At 32.0% G+C, this 16,805-nt stretch overlaps 2 protein-coding genes across 3 annotated transcripts in view; both read left to right on the top strand.

Moving 5' to 3' along the window:
- Positions 1–7,816, top strand: part of LRRIQ1 (leucine rich repeats and IQ motif containing 1) — a 91,101-nt gene extending 83,285 nt beyond the window's left edge. The window contains exons 24-26 of one of the 2 annotated variants that reach the window (XM_039387264.1): positions 1,456–1,593; positions 3,075–3,135; positions 7,790–7,816. In XM_039387264.1, the coding sequence (XP_039243198.1) occupies positions 1,456–1,592 (137 nt within the window). In that variant the 3' untranslated portion in view covers position 1,593; positions 3,075–3,135; positions 7,790–7,816. Of the gene's footprint in view, positions 1–1,455; positions 1,594–3,074; positions 3,136–7,789 lie in introns of those variants that run through there. The other variant, XM_039387265.1, reaches the window with a different exon arrangement.
- A 20-nt stretch (positions 7,817–7,836) lies between these two features.
- ALX1 (ALX homeobox 1) overlaps positions 7,837–16,805 on the top strand; it is a 44,462-nt gene continuing 35,493 nt past the window's right edge. The window contains exon 1 of the mRNA XM_027718305.2: positions 7,837–7,910. The gene's annotated coding sequence lies outside the window, so the exon portion shown is untranslated. The remainder of the gene's footprint in view (positions 7,911–16,805) is intronic.

The raw sequence follows: 16,805 nt of genomic DNA, 5'->3' as shown, positions 1-16,805 counted from the left end.
ATACTAAGACAAATGGAGAGCATAACCAAAAGACATTGTATTTTAGACTATGAAATAAGTAGCTATGATACTTTAATAGTACCCCTTAGAGCTAAAAGTTGAAAGCGATGAGCTCCCTGTAAAGCCAGGTAAAATACAAGTGAGGAATTATATTGTGGAGCTTATGCAGAGTAAATTATAATTTTTACAGATAAGTTTAAAAAATACTTCAGGTACCAAATGTCTTAAAAGGTGAGTTAATGCATAGCCTGTAAGTCCAGTTTATGTTGTCTAAACATGAATAAAAACTATGGCAGTTCTGACATTTTCCTCCCCCATGCCTTTACAGTTATTGATAGTTAAAGCGTTCATAGTGGGCAAATGGAATGATGTTAAGTGAGGTCAGCTATGCTTTTTGCTGGTTCAAGTGCTCCTGCAGTTTACTAAACAACTTCTAGTAGCTGCTGAATTCACCTATCACTGAGGAAAGAAAAATCTTTGAAAGAAAAATGAAGGAATAATTAGCAGCAGGGATGATAATTCAGTGTTGTCTGAAATAACATTAAAGAGAAAAACAAAAAGCTTTTGTACCAAAAAAAAAAAAAAGAAAAAAGTTTTCTGATGACTCATAAAAGCCCTGAGTTGAAGGTGCAAAAAAGAAATAACCTATAAAGGTGATGTATAAGGGTAGAAACTAAAAAGTTGAATATCCGCATGCAACAATGATGCTTCCTCTGCAGTCTCTTCCAGTTCTGGCATCCTCTTCCTTATGTTTCAAAACATATCTATTATTCAGCAGAATGGTCCCAAAAACTGAAGGGTCTCCAGAATTGTACAGATTTTTTTTTTCCATAATGTCACTATTTTATTCTTTATATTTAGATGTCTTTTGTGATCCAAAAATAGGTAGTAATTTGTGAAAAATAGTATCATATATGCAATTGCTTTGGAATCCAATATCAGAAACTGCCATTGAAATGTCTTAGTAGATCATATCAGTAAAAGATGGATCAGAGTAACATGATTGCCATATGTCCCCTCTTGCATATAGTGGTGATATATTTTTTAACCTTATAGACTGGTAAATACAATTGTAAGTATAAATGAGTGTGTATTTTTAATTCTAGAAATAGCACAATAAACAACATTCATGGCAGTTGTGACAAGCAATTTATGAGTAACATTTACCTCTATATGAATTTCAAAATAAAGGATAGTTTTATTTCCCAATAAAATAAATTTATTCAGAAGGCCAATATTACATCCCAACACAGAAAATAATCATAAAATTAAAACTAATTTTAAAGTATTTCTTAAACATATCTGAAGGAATAGTTGGACAGTTTGCGTGAAAATAAAGTAATTGCATTTTTTATTTTGCAAAAGGCAGTGGGCTCCAAGTTTATATAGAGAATCTTAAAGAAAATATATTTTAAAATAATGATGACAGACAGGAGTATCTCTTTTCCTCCCCAGGTAAAAAAGAAGAATGTCCTCAGCTGGATACTGCTTTAGATGAGAAATTACAAAGGAGAAAAGATTTCACATACCAGTGGCTTCATGCACAGCTTTTGGATTATGAAGCAGCGAGTTCCAGAAATACGAAGTGGTGAGGTCATTGCCTTTAAATTAGATTTTTTTTTTATTTTAAATTTCTCTTGTAAAGTGAAACCTAGGTTAATGGTTCTAAAACAAACATGATTTTGCAGCTAGCAGACAGTACACCATATTTCTGGATCCCAAACATGTCACCCTTTAGAATTTGTTTAGTAATCGTTGTATAGATACTTCTTCCACAGTGAAAATTAAATGATAAACTGCAGAATCTCATGGTAAATAACTACATAGTTTTATGTTAGCAATGCAGTGGTTTTTAGACCATAAAGAGTGTAGGAAAAAAGTTCTTATTCATCATATATTTTATAACGTTATTGATATATATTATGGGTTTATGTAATTAGATCAACTGTAACATTAGCTATATTGTTAGATTTGATTAAAGAAGTTAAGAAATACCTTTTTTTAACTAGATAGTATGTATTTATATTTTGTCTTCAAAACATAAACCCAGTTTTTGCATCTTTATAGTATACTGTATTGAAATATTGTAAAATGCTCCTTCTGTATTCAGTTTTGGTTATTGAACAGATAAAATATCGACACAATTAAGGGAAAGGTTAATATGCCCTAAACTAACATGAAGACACAGTAAGTATATTTTGGTCATAAATTCAATGTGGCATCATTGATACCTTAGTGAAGTCATTAGTAGACACAATGCAAAGCACCAAAGTGTCAGTAGGCAGGTATGGCTCCATATTGTTCTGTCTTGTGTAGAAAAATATTCCACATACCCAGTTTGTATCAATGACTGTAGAAAGTATATGAAGAATGTGTTCCTTAGGAAATATTTATCTGGCTTGGCAAAAATATTTATCTGTCAGTCATGTTCCATAATAGTGAAATACTCCCAAGTGTTTGTTTAAGATAACTTCCACGACTTTTAATTTGAATGAAAATACTGGAACAGAAACATGTAATGATGTTTGAAAGTGAGAAGGCACAGAAATTTATAAAAGAATTTTCTTAAATATTATTATGCTACCTCTCCAGATGTGTGCAATACACTAGTATTTGTACTAGTGCAAAGATCATAAAATTATTTTTTAATGTGGCAAAAGTCCTGATCTGCATTGGAACGTCACTGATAGACAGTTTATAACAGCTGATACATTTAGGCAACTGAGAACAGTTTGATTCCTACATAGAGTAATATTACAACTGGTTTGGCTGCAATTTATGTCAACACATGCAAAAATTCATGCATGGTTGCATTTCTTGACATATATATTTTAACTTAGTATTCTGTCTTTTGAATAGACAATTGCAAATTATTTATTTTAATCTTAAGTACAAAAAAATTTAATATTAATCTGCTACTTTATCAGTTAATATTACTTTATATTATTAATTTTAATAATGGGATTATTTTTAAAAATAAGCAGGATTGTGGCTAGGAAAAGATTCTGCACAGGTATTTCAGAGAACCCAGTACAGTGGGACGTATTGAAATTTCTATCCTATGTTTTTCCCAGCTGTCGTTTTTTGCCTGAGTTAGATCCTGCGATATGTGACAGTAGACGAGTACAGCTTGTGGTAAGAACTTGTTTCTTTGTGAGATTTTTCAGAATTCAGGTATTTCCAATCTACACTTTGTGTAAAAAGAGGAGAATTTTTTGATTAATATAATTTTTTACTGTTGTCTCTGTTTGGCAAGCAAGTTACTCATTGATAGAGATCAGAAGAAATATTTTAGCACAAGAACCCGTGTTTGTACATAGAGTTCTAGTTTCATGTCTCACACTGAGTTTGTTTTTAAGACATCAAATGCCACTGTGTGTTTTTTAAAGCTTCTAAATCAGCATTTGAAAAAAAAAAGAAAAAATTAAATATAGTTCAATACCAACTACATTATTATATTCTTGTCTATTGAACAACTTTAAATATTCTCAAATTCTATATGTCACATAACTAAATCATTTTAATATGCCTTCAGTGTCATTTATTGAAATACAGTAAGTTGGAATTGTATATTAATATGGTAACATTATTAAAAACATTGTATAAAATTAGACTATACTCACTCTGTTTTATATATATATGTATATATATATATTTATATATATATATATATATATATATACACTTTACATTTTATTGCCAAATTAGCAATATTCTTATTGATATTAGTATGTGGGGTTTAAAAGGTGGGGCAAAACAAGAAACTATACAGAATTAGTGATTTATACTCATATACATGATGTAAAATATTGCATAAAAAGTATTTCCCAGTTAGACGATATGTCATATGCCTCATTTTGTTCTCTGAGCAATCTTGCCCTTTTCTAACCTCTGTCTTCTTTAGCTTCACCACCTATGCAATTTGCATGTTTTGGAAACAATTCCATAAACTCTTCTAAAATTCACCATTGAAAAAAATGCTTTTGAGGTTTAGATATTGCTATTACTGTTTTCTTTAAGACAGATTTTGTCAAATATTTTTCTCTGGCATGGGGTGTGTCCAGTTCTTAGGTTCTTTTAAAGTTCTTTTAAAGTTTAGGGGCTGAAATCATGAACCAAGTGATTGTGGTGGGGTTTGATTGCAGCAGCACCAATAGTTATTTGTTAGGCTGAGTCTAAAACAGTAATTGATCTAATTTGAGCAAATCATAATCTAATAATGTTATCTAAATTACATATCATGTAATTATTGGTAAGCATATGTGCACATAGGTAGATTGTATGTTATTTACAATAAGCGGTTCTGTCCACAAAATACTGCTGCAATCCCACAATAGTATTATGTGGTGTGCCCACATAACTGGCAAAGTTATGGAATTGTCACAGCCTGTGCCACGTAATTACATAGCTATTCCACATGAATGAAATGCAGAGAAAATTGAAATAGAGGGTTCAAAAAATAGAAAATGGAATAAAATGTATATCTAATGCAGAAAACAGTACTATATAGGCAATGAAATAATGATGTGGTTTGTACACACAGATGGCTGGAGAATTTTGGGTTTAAAATTTACATGGGTTCTTTTTTAAAGGTTGAAATGTGAACAACTACTGCTTTTACACAGTAGGTGAGTTAAAAGCTATGAAATCATGATAAAAAGGAAGTTAACACAGCTTCAATCATTATCAAACATTTCTGGTAAACCGAAAGAAAGTGGAAAATATACAGTAAAATAAAAGAAAAAAAAAGAGAAAAAGAGAGAGAAATAGAAGAGGAAAGCATTCCTGGGCAGTTCCAGTAGTTTATTCATATGTCATATACTCGATCATGAAGTTTCCTGATGTGTAATAGGATCCTTGGATTTTATGTGTTCCATAAGCCTGCATTCTGAAAGTACTAAATTAATATAGTTTTCTAACTGCTATTTGTGCACATTCCAATAATTTAAAACTTTATTTTTCAGGGATACAAAATGGTATTTCAATGGTTGCATATTAACAGCAAAGTCTTAGCACTTCTCACTGGGGATTATTCCTATGTAGTAACCTGCAGTAAATCTAAGACCGTATTATCTGAATCTTGGTCATTTTGATGATTTTTCTTACTAATACTACCATAGAAGTGCTTAGGAAGGCGTGCTGACTTACAATTTAAACTTACTACTTTAAATTAGTATGACTTTGTTGAATAACAAGTAGGATGAACTTCCTGAATCTTTTTTTATGAAGTTTAACTTACCTACAGGGTTAACCATTTCACTGTTGATCAGTATCTCCAAATCATATATTCAAGATATAAATCATTAAATTCAAGATATACCTTGAATTTAAAAGCGCTTTTCATCTTTGAAGGTTACAAAATATCTTGATAATTTTACATAGGAATACACAAATATACAGATGCAAAGATGTGTTCAAGGCTAAGATTCCTCTTGACTGAACTTAATTTCCAATTAATTGGAAAAAAGGATTTATAGTAATAAAACCAAGGGCATAAAGTCTGAAGAGTTGACTATGGAGATCACTACAGATGGAAGTCCAATACTACACTCTGCAAAAAACTGTATCAATATCTTAAATTTCTTCCAAATTTTGGCTCTAAGCTATAAATATAAAAGGGAAGGTTTTAATTAGCTTCAGAGGACTTTCAATCAGCTTCTTTACAAACCTGACATTAAGTTTGCTCCAGTGATTAATACGACCTTAAATATTACTCTGACTGTAATTGGGTGAAAACACTTATCTTTATTTGAAATAAAATAACAAATATTTTATATCAGAGAGACAGCCAGCCCTATTAAAAGCTATCATATAATCCTGAATATTGTTGTCTACAAGATGATGAAGCCTCAGTTTATATGATGGTAGAGATTGGATACTGTGGAAAGGCTATCTGTTTAGAATACTGTGGTCTCCTGGGTCTTTGGGAATTGGGATATTAGAAAACTTTTGCGGTGTGTTGAAAGGTAGGATGGAAATAAGAATGATCAGTTCCATTGGTTTGAATCTCTCTGAGCATCACAATGATTACATTACTTCTACTAATGAAAGACTAAAAGCTTTCTATTTAAAGATTTTGAATATAGGAAGTTCTCACAACCTTAAAGCAACTGTAAATATTAAGTCCAAAAAATATAAAGAATTGGCAGGATGAAACATTACTCTTTTCAAAGTTTCTTGACACTGCTCTGGAAGAGAAAATAAAATATTGATGTTTACAGCAATAATAAAGCCTACTACCTGTGCAAAGCAAAACTTTAAAATCTTGTTCATTAAACAAAAGGCAAGCATTAGAAAACAAGGGATAAACTTTCTGTGCGGACACAAAGGGTATGCAGTCACTAAGGAAGAGTGTAAAATCTCTGTATCTTTGGAGGTTTTGGTTTGAAAATGCACGGGCTTTTTAATGAATTTTACATTAAACAGTGACTGAGTAAAGACAAGGAAATGAAACAGGTCTCCATTTCATCTGAGTTCTCTGAGTTAGACTGGACTACAAAGCCTGTCTGCGTTGGTGTAGTGCTGCTCTTGGTACAGTGAGCTAGTTTGAACAGGAAGTCTGGAGATTGTCTCCTCCAGAATAGCCTACAACTTCACAGTAACAGCATTTTCCTGAGAAAAAGGGAGCTGCAGGCTTTAACTCTCTGGGAGTTGAGACCCAGTCTCTCGATATCTGATTGAGTAGTCATGCTACTACAATGTTACAAAAAAGTTTGCTGACATTACTACTAGCATAGTCTTTCCTTTTCTGTAGTTTGTTTGGTTTTATATGTGAAAAGGGTCTCTACTCAGTTAGACACCTAGCTTCTGAAAGACACCTAGATTTTCAGCCCAGATAGGAAGGACTTAATCTGCTTTTCTGGACTCCACTTCTGAAGGTCCAGCGACTAGAAAATTCTATCTTTATGTTTATTACTTCCAGCTGACTGACTCTACACTGGAGATTTTGTAGGTTGTTCATCTGCAGTGTCTTATTTTTCTCAACATTGTTATTGGCCCTCAGTATCTAGTGAACAGCAGAGTTAGATGGCTGCATAGTTTTCGTTTCCTTCATGAGTAAGTGAAGTTGTTTCTGCAAAACTAACAATCTGCAATTTACAGTGTGTGGTATCTTCCAGGTCAGAGTTTTTAAACTTTGCCCTACGTGTTCCCAAAATACCATTGCTAAAATGAAATATGATTTTCATTTCTATTTTGCCATATTTGTGTGCAGGTAACCTGCCTCATGCCAAAACACATGACCACTGGATGTTAGAAGTTTATAATTAATACAATACTCTTAGCTAAAGTATAATTAAAATGCTGTCTGATAGTTATGGCTAATTAGCAAAAACCTAAAAGATTAAATTACTCACTGGGCCCTTGTCTGATTGAAGTGATATGTGTCCTGGATAAAACATAAATATTGCAGGAAATAATCCAATATGACATCTCTGACATTCAACTATAACTTAAATTATAGACTGGTCAGTAAATGATCTTAAGCTGTTTAAGGTTTCATCAGCCGTCTGCAAGATTGATTTTCTTCAAAATTACTGTACTAAAATGTTTTCTTTTGTTGTTGCATTGACTCAGATCACAAACCACAATTTTAAGATCGGCTCTTATTTACAAAAGTGCTTTGACATAGTGCATTTGTTCAGCCTAGGCAACAAAAAAGGATTGTGGTATCATTTTGAAGAAGGTTGTTTGACAGACCCTGTTTGTTTATTTGGAGTAATGTGAGCTACATTCAAAAAATGTTATATTTTGTTTCATGATTGTGTACATTCTCTCCCACTGCTTCCAGGCAAGCCCTGTAAGCAGAGAAGACATGGATTTAGAACTTGTTTCTATGGCCAGTGGAAGTGCTTTGACTGAGAACAGAGAAAAAAACACGCTGCCACACAGACACTCAACAAGATCTTCGAGTAAGTTGTGGGTTCTTTCAATATCAGTATTAAAGATCACTTTAAAATGCTAGGTAGAACTGAGTGTGCTTGAAATCCTTAATAACACATGCTACTTATCTTTCTGTTTCTTTTTTGCCTAAAGCCTTTTCATTCATTTTCTACAGTTCTATTTAAAAACTGCATCTTTAATATCAATAGACTTTCCTCTTGTGATTTTAATGGGAAGTTGCCAGTGACATATTCTAGGTCTTTTGATGTTTGAGCTCTTAAAAGATTTTCTTTTCCCTAAATTATAATACAGATTTGGTTCTTTTATCTTTGCTTGAATTTCTTTTTCCAAAAGCGCTTTTAAAAATGCTTGTTTTGTTATCTGAATACTAGAACACATATCCTAAATCAAGGCACAGATTTCTGTCGTGTTGATTACCAGTTATGCTGTAGTATATGATCCCACTGAGCTTACTATAGCTCAGTAGCAGAGAATCCCTTTAAAACCTTATATTTTTACCACTCTAATATCATACAACTTAACAAAATAATATATATATATAAAATACAAAAATAATACTTGAAAGTCATAAAATGATAGAATTTTAAGTTTCATGTCTTACTTTGCATAACATAACTGAAGAAATGTTAATATATTTCTGATAAGGTCATACTGTATTTTGTCATTTGTGTACAATGTCTTTTTCAAATAACTAAAACTCCCACCCCCAAAAATATGCATTATGAAAAATATAAGCTGTGTTAAATAATTTTGGAAAAGTTATCAAAATTCCTAGTACTTTTTAAGGAGTGAATTTTCTTGAAATGTTTTATATCAAAGTAGAAAATGGATTATTTCATAAATTATATGTAATTACTGAATTGGCTTTTTGATTATGTTTTCATATATGCTGATTTTTCACTTTCAATGAGAAGCAAATTAAAATTCAAGAAAAACATGTAAAAATACTTGATATCTCTATTTTTCTGACATACTTTTTGAAGGTTTTGGAATAAAGATTTATTTACATTATATTAGTTCACCACAGTAACAGTGAGTACAATTTGTTTGTGCTTATTCACTCGATTTACATTCCTAAAATTAGATTAGATGAAATTTATCATCACAGTCTAAGTTAATTTTATCCATGGAGAAAGAATATGATTCTTTCTCTGTGCCTGCCATCTTAGAAAAGAACAAATTGTGTCCTGAGTTTTCTTGCTTCTCTCCATTGGTTAGTGATGAAGCCACACCATTTAAATTAGATGAGATTCCTAACTGCTAAGATCCTGAATTTAGATGAGATAACTCTAAGCTAGTTATCAATGGCAAAATTATCATTATATTCATATATCCAGAATAGAATGCATGCATATCTTGAATAATTGAGTTAAATAGTATACACTGCATTCATATTAATGTATAACTGCTGTCTAGATTGTAACTCCATCCAGAAAAATAAATAAAAGTAAGCTCTTTTGACAAATATAGGCATGTAGAACTTGCCTATGTTAGGAGCTTGGGAAAGATTTTTTTCTTCAGGAAAGAAAAAAGTGTCATTGTGTAGTGTACCTTCAATAAGGAGAGACTAGGAAAGGAGCAGGGACAATAGTCAACTGGCAGAGCCATAAGTGTGTGAGAGAGAGAGGGGGCAGAGGCGGGAGGCAGGGGGAAAAAGAGAGTTTACAGTAATATAAATATACTTCCAAAAAATACACATCTACAGCATAACTACATATTCAGTCTCCTTTCGGTAGTCCAGGAACTGTGTTAAAAAAGGCCCTGGTCTTACACCTTTTTACATAAGTTTCTTCATGTGTGTTTATATAAATTTTATCATCATGGATTTGAGAAATTAAACAGTGATGATACATTCAATGGTAATGCATATTCTATAGAAAACCAAACATAACTATTACCTTTGTGTGTTTCATATGCTGTATATAAACATGTTTGTTACATTAGTTCTGTTTACCAAAGACCGTTGCTTTTCAATGATCAAAAATAAATTATTAGCCCTGTGGGATCCTTAATGTAAATATATCATAAATTTGCCTTTACTTAGAATGTATTTGTTATAAAATGCTTTCCTGTTGTATAGTCTGTCTTGGTTTTGCTTTCTGAAATATTAAATGAAGATGTATCCCTTTTGAGTTAACTTGCTTTTGTATTACAGATTATTATAAAGATTCTGTGACTTCAGAGGTGCTGTCACTTGAATAAATTGTTAAATCATGTTCCTTATATATAACTTGTAATTTAGAAATTGTATCAATAAATTGTTGAGATCTTACAGGCTGGAAAGTGGGGTCTAAAAATGCAAGATAAATGATTCTGAAGTATATTTACTTAAAAATAAAAAAAAACAAATCTATGTGATACTGAAATAAAATGCCTTTTATATATACTACAGGGAAATGTAGTGTGAATGGTCATATCTTTGTAAAGACAAAACATGCAACACTTCAAAGTTATTATCCTTTAATTCACAGGGGTTTTTAGAAAGGCTAAGTCAGGATTTTCAGAAATATTTTTGGGAACTTCCCAACTATTATGTACTTTATATATTTTCCAAAGGTGGGTTCTTTGAATTCGGGGTTAAAAAATTTTAAGTCTTTTATAACCCAAATTTACTATTTTTTCTCAAAAAGTTGGATGAGATAGATTAATCCTAAACTGACTTAATTCTGTTCCTTGACAAAGCAAAATTAATTAAGTAATAAAATAAATGCTTTTAACATTGTATATCTTAGTTTAAGGAAACCATTTTTTTACTTTTAAGTATTTGATTTGGTTCCCTGTTACACATTCAAAGGGAAAACTGACTGTTAATTAAATTGACCCAGTATTAAAAAGTAAAGCTCAAAAAAAAATTTAAATAAAACCTAAAGAAAGAGTGACCATTGTTCAGTTGGGCTATTTAGTTATCTATCTAATTTAGGACCTTGCTTCTGTTGATGGTCAGTTGTTATGATCTGAGAACTTTATATATATATATAAATACTACATTATATTCTTTCTGGAAACCATAGTTATTGCTTTATGATCCCAGGTAACTATTTTTTCTATTGCTTGAGCTATTTTTTTGGGTGGGTGTAGCTGGGGGTTTTTTTTGTCCATTCTTACCTGACCACTGCTAGAATCTTAATCTCTGTGATACCTAGTGCCAATAAATTGTAAAAGTAGTTGTGTTAGCATGACCTTTTGCCGCTTATATTTTCTGCCTTTTATTTTCACGTAGATTTACTTTGCTTTTGTAAAAAAATAACAGGGAAAAAAAATCTTTTTCCCCGCTGAATAATATTTCTGTGATACACATACATAAGAGATGATGGTTAGTGGCTTACAGTCAGTTATGTAAGATTCAAGTATAGGACCTACGATCACTGGTATTTTTATTAACTCCATAAACATTGGTGTGAATTGCTGGTTGTATTTTTTGTTTTAGTTCTTTAGTTCTTTCCTGAACACTAGTAGTGTGGTCATCACATCCAAGATGGACATAGAAATATTTTGCAAGAATTAAAAGTTAAGGATTGTTTAATATCTGATTAGACAGGACGAATTTTTTATATACTAATGTCAAATTTCTGAATAGGCTATGACAATCATCAGCTACTGTCTATCATCCTAATCTGTTTCTGGCCAACCGATGTTGGACCTTTAGATGAGTCTCCTATATATTTACATTGTCTAACTGTCATCACAATTTTATAGTTTTCTTTTCTGTGCAAATTTAAAGTTTTTTTCATTGCACTTGCCTTGGGAACTGCAGTCTTTTGACAGGGATTTCAAGAAGCACCAGAATTTGAAAGTGGAATGCAGTGGGAGCTGTGCCTTTAACCGTTATTTAAATACTGTCCAGAATTGTTAATTCTTTTCTTCCCTGAATTATAGCTTTTCAGAGAGCCTCTGATATCAGTAAAACACTGCTTTCCAGGAAAAAAAATAAATAAATTAGGACCTGAACCTTGCCATTCCTTCATTCCTTAGTTCAAAAAGTGGACCCACTAAAAAAAAAAAATCATTTCTATTTCTCATATAAATTCAAACTTTACTATTTTGTTAGTCAGTGAAATAAAGCTTAATTCTGCATTTCTTACAGTGGAAAGTCTTCCAACTCAGAAAAAAAAACACGATAACTTTTACTGCAATTTCTTTTCGCATCTTTTCAATTCTTTTTGCTCTTAACAGAACCCCACATTGATTTTATTCTTTTTACCTCCCTTTCTTTGATAATGAGAGTCCTTAGAAAGTCTTCAGCTTTGTGTTAAGCAGTGTATGGTAAAGCTTCACTTAAAAAAATTCTTACTTTCCTGTTCCTTTCTTCTTAGCATCACTATTGTCTATATATTCTGGTTCAAAGACTGCTGTCTTTCATTTGGGATTTGTAAACTCTCTTTGTGTAGTAAACATCTCATTTTTAAGCTCTACATGTCATTACTTATATTTTATCCAGGGGTCTCTTGTGCATATTTCTTTCCTTCTTGCTTTTTCTTTTTTCTTTTTTTTTTAATGGAGGTACATACATATTTTTCTATGTATTAGTTAACTATCAAACAACGTATACCTAATCTTTTTGAACAGACTACATGATGCTACTTAATTCACTTTGAGGTTACATATTAAAAAATTACCTAAATGCAGATTTTAAAAGCCATTTAGAACTTACTTTCATTGAATTTAACAGGCTAGGGAGAAAAATGATACATGGTCTCATGTAATTTCATCATCTGTGTTTTCAATTATGAAAATAATTCAAGAACAGATACACAAAGGCATTTCCTAAGTTTTAAATGCTTAACTTTATAGCCTGATAGTCTTCTGCTAAGGCTTGGGGGTTCTTCAGTGTGGGTGTGGTTTTGTCTGGTTTTTTTAAAGAGAAACCAGGTTAAAAAAAAAAAAAAGATAAAAATCCATTCTGAGACATTGGCTTGTAGTTCACTTAGGTACCCACTTAGAACCGTGTAACCATTAGACCAACGACAAGGATTTCTTTCATTTTGTATGAGTAAATAATTACAATTTTAGGATTCCTTTGCTGTGGGATATTTGTCAAGTAGATTCAAAAATATTTCTCAAGTCAGTGCATTGAAAGGTCCAGTAATGGATGCTGGGCTACTTCAGGTTGTTGCGCTGGATGGTAAAGATGTGTCTATAAGATCTCCTTGCCCAAGTCAGTCTTTCTTTCCTTTTTTTTTCTTTCTACTTTTTCTCTTTTTAATTGCTGTCTTTCCCACACCTGTGTTCTGTAATCCTTTCTTTTATTATGAATGGTTCTTATTTCTGCTTCTCCAAATTCTTATTTCAGCATAAGCTTCCTCTCCCATCCACTCTTAGGCTTTTTTCACACATATGCCATGAAGTCTTGTGTTTATTTCCAAACATACTGGTCTGATTACCTTTTTCCTCTCATGCTCTGTTCCTTTTGTATCCAGATTATTCCTGACAGTATTCCTCAGATTCACCATCTCCTAGTTTAGACCTCCTCCAAATTTGGCCTGGTTTAATGTACTGTTTAGGCAGATTTTGAGTCCAGACTCTTAATGTACTTACTCTTTGCGTTCTTCTTTATCATCACCTATATTTTCACTACTTTTAATTATGTAAGTTCTGAGAATTAGGGACCATCTAGTGCCCCATAATTCATCATCTTTATTCTTACTCTGTTCCCCTTTGCCAATTCACAACTTTCTTCTTCCCTATATTTTTCTCTCTGCTCTGTGTCAGTCTATCTGTCAAGTCATTCTAGTCTCTTGTGCCAGCTGTGCCAGCGTATTGTTTGCCAAGTTAGCTTTAGTTTCTTCTACCTTGATTCCAAGTCAGTCTCATCTCTGTTCTGAATTTTAGTTCCAGCCCTCTGCTTCTTCTCTCACTCTCCTTCCTATAGGAGCTTTGATTTTGATTTTCTCCATGGTTCCTGTAGCTATGCTCCACCTGCCACAGACAGCATGGAACAAGCAGACTTTTAAGTTCTCTGACTTAGCATGATCTTCAACCTTTTCTTTAGGAAGTCTTGCTTAGCTCCGTATAGTGTCATGGTAAAGCATGTTTCCATACTGACTGATATTTTAGTGAGTATAGCCCAAAAAATCAAGAACTCTTTCTCTGATCATGGAAAACCTTCAATTTGTATATAGTTGATCCAAATTTGGACATATCCTAAAAGGAAGGCTCTGTTACTTGGCAGATTTCAAGTCCTGCAGGAGCAACATAAATATTTTGTGTATTTTCTTAGAAGTGACCAACGGTTCAGAAACTTCAGCCAAAGGCATATACTCAGTATGTAAACTTTCATCCTAAATGGTCAAAATTGGGGAAATAGATAAGGAACTGAAACACAAAATAAATTCTGAACTTTAATAACCAGCGGTGCTGAAAGTCCTGTTTGTAGTTAAAAAACCGTTGTATTTTACAGGAATGTATTTGGAGCACTATGGTTATTACGTTTACTTTAAGTGTGTGGAATGGAAATTAATAAATGTTTATAAATTAATCTTGTAAATGCTTATCTCTCTGAACTCCTTCATGTGACTCAGTCACATTTTAGAGTTCAGATTATTCAAGTATGTAATTGTCAGCAGGATCTAGTTAGAACAGCATCAATATTTGATAAACAAAGAAATTTAAGTTCATGGTTTCTACCAGATATTAAAACTAGTCTCTAGTCCTACCAATGTGAAGTCAAGAAGATTTATAGACAAAATTCCTCATTTACTTACAAAAAAAAAATTAATTATGAGTATATTCTGTCTTCAAATCTCCATACAGCAAGAAGATGTATCTTTACATATCACGTGGGATTTCATATAAGTTCCTCCTGAGGCTTTTCAATGCTATTTAAATATAATTTTGAATTAAAAAAAATATAAAAATGCAACACAATAAATTTTTTATGTAAACAGTGCAACTAAAAAACAAATTTGATCCAACTTCAGTATAGGCATAAGTAACATTATTAAAAAGTAACTTTTCTGGTATTGTAGCATTTACCTTTTTCACAGACCTGCTGAACCTACCTTCTTTTCAGAGCTTAAATTGATGTAAATGCTTTGCTGCTGAGGATTCGTTCTGGTCACTTTCATTAAAATGTTGAAGTTTTTTCTCCATGCCTTCTTATGCTGTATTTGCTTTTAAGTAATACAATATGGTAAAGACTTTGAAATAAATTATATCTCCAGACACACAATGTTAGGTGGATCGATAAATACCCTATGACGTCTACTATGCATCATAAAATTTCTATCATAACCTGTTTAACAAAGCTTTTCTTCTTGGACACCAAGAATTTGATTCAAAGCATTTTACATATTGCATTACTTATCTAAACAGAGGATATGTAAGCCTTAACATTTGTTAAAAGACCCAGGCTTTAACAAAAAAAAGACCAGAACAAATCAATAGCAGAAAACAGATTAAACAACCAAAAAGTGACTGCTTAGAAATAGAAGCATGTGAAGTTACCCCAAGACAAGCTTTCAGCACATACTCAAAAGAAATGGTTATTTGATATATACAGGCACCTGAAAGTCTTTCAGACCATTCTGGAACTTCATACAGTAAATTGCTACAAGTAAGAGAATGTACAGCCTGCTACAGCCTGTCTTCCAAGGGCTGCTTTGGGACAGGAGAAATCAAATTGCTTTTTTGGCTAAGATTTGTTCCCACATCAGTTGGTATTAGAATGACCATGTATTGTGTTAAATTATACTTAATACACTTGCCAAGTTCTATTTAATTCTAGTACAAGTAATGGTAATAATAATAATAATAGTTATTGTTGTTGTCAAAAATATCAGTACTGTATATAGTAAACCCAATGTAACTGTTCAAATTTATGTTTAGTAAAGATACTTAGCTTATATGCAATTATTATATTTAATTTATATTCAGTAAAGATAATATCTGAAGCAATGTGAATCTTTCTGTTGTTGCCCACTACAAATACATTTAAGGAACATAACATGAAAGAAAAGTATTATGATTATGGTTGCAGTTATTCATAAATCACAAATACACGTGTTCATACCTATGTGTGTATATATGCATATTAATTAAATATATGCCTTACAGATATCCTTATATTTATAGCAAAATATGATGGTAAATGTCACCTTTTTTTTTATCAGTCAAATAATCTGATAATAGTAATTGTTTTTGGTAATATATGCGAATATGTTAACCATTCATTTGCAGGACACATTGTAGTTAAGAGGAAAATGGAGGTATTGCAAATCCAAACTCTCTGTAACAACTGTTCATACCATTATCAATGCTGTAAGAGAAATATATAAAGTTCCTCAAAAAAACCCAAAACAACAAATATGAGTGAAACAAATATAATAAGGATTCAGCTGCCTATTAATTTTGATATGTTTGGGGGATTTCAGTTTGGTTTTTGGTTTGGGTTTTTTTTAGAAAAACAAGTCTGTATTTTTAAGGAACATTTCTAGGTTCAGTCTATTAATTCAAAGTGGCATTTTTGTCCCTTACCAGGCTCTCATCTTCTGTCATCTCCTCGATCTTGACAAAATTCTAACCATTTGGTAATGGAACTGTCTTTATTGAATATTTCTGAAACAATTGTCTGTTTGAAAACTGTAGAATCAGAAAACCTGTTGTAAGCACAGGTATTGACAACAACTCCAGAGGTTTTTTTTTAATTGACGTGCAATTATTTTTACTTCTTGCAAGATTCTACCTAGATGCTTACTTTGCACTTAAGTACAAAAATGCTCATACCTAGATTTTACCTGGAATAGCAAAAGACATGAAGTAAAAGTAAGCATAATAATTTGTGGCCACATGTATGATCAATCAGGTAAATCCTATATATTTGCAATGCATTCCATTCATTATTGGATTATCATTATTGAATTAGATATTAGGAAAAAGTTTTTCACTGAAGGAGTGGTCAAGCATTA

Source organism: Pipra filicauda, unplaced genomic scaffold (assembly GCF_003945595.2).
Source record: "Pipra filicauda isolate LSUMZ 115617 unplaced genomic scaffold, ASM394559v2 scaffold54_size4384275_pilon, whole genome shotgun sequence".
Lineage (NCBI taxonomy): Eukaryota > Metazoa > Chordata > Aves > Passeriformes > Pipridae > Pipra > Pipra filicauda.
The sequence above is the reverse complement of the archived record's forward strand: the minus strand, read 5'-3'. Positions and strand labels throughout refer to the sequence as shown.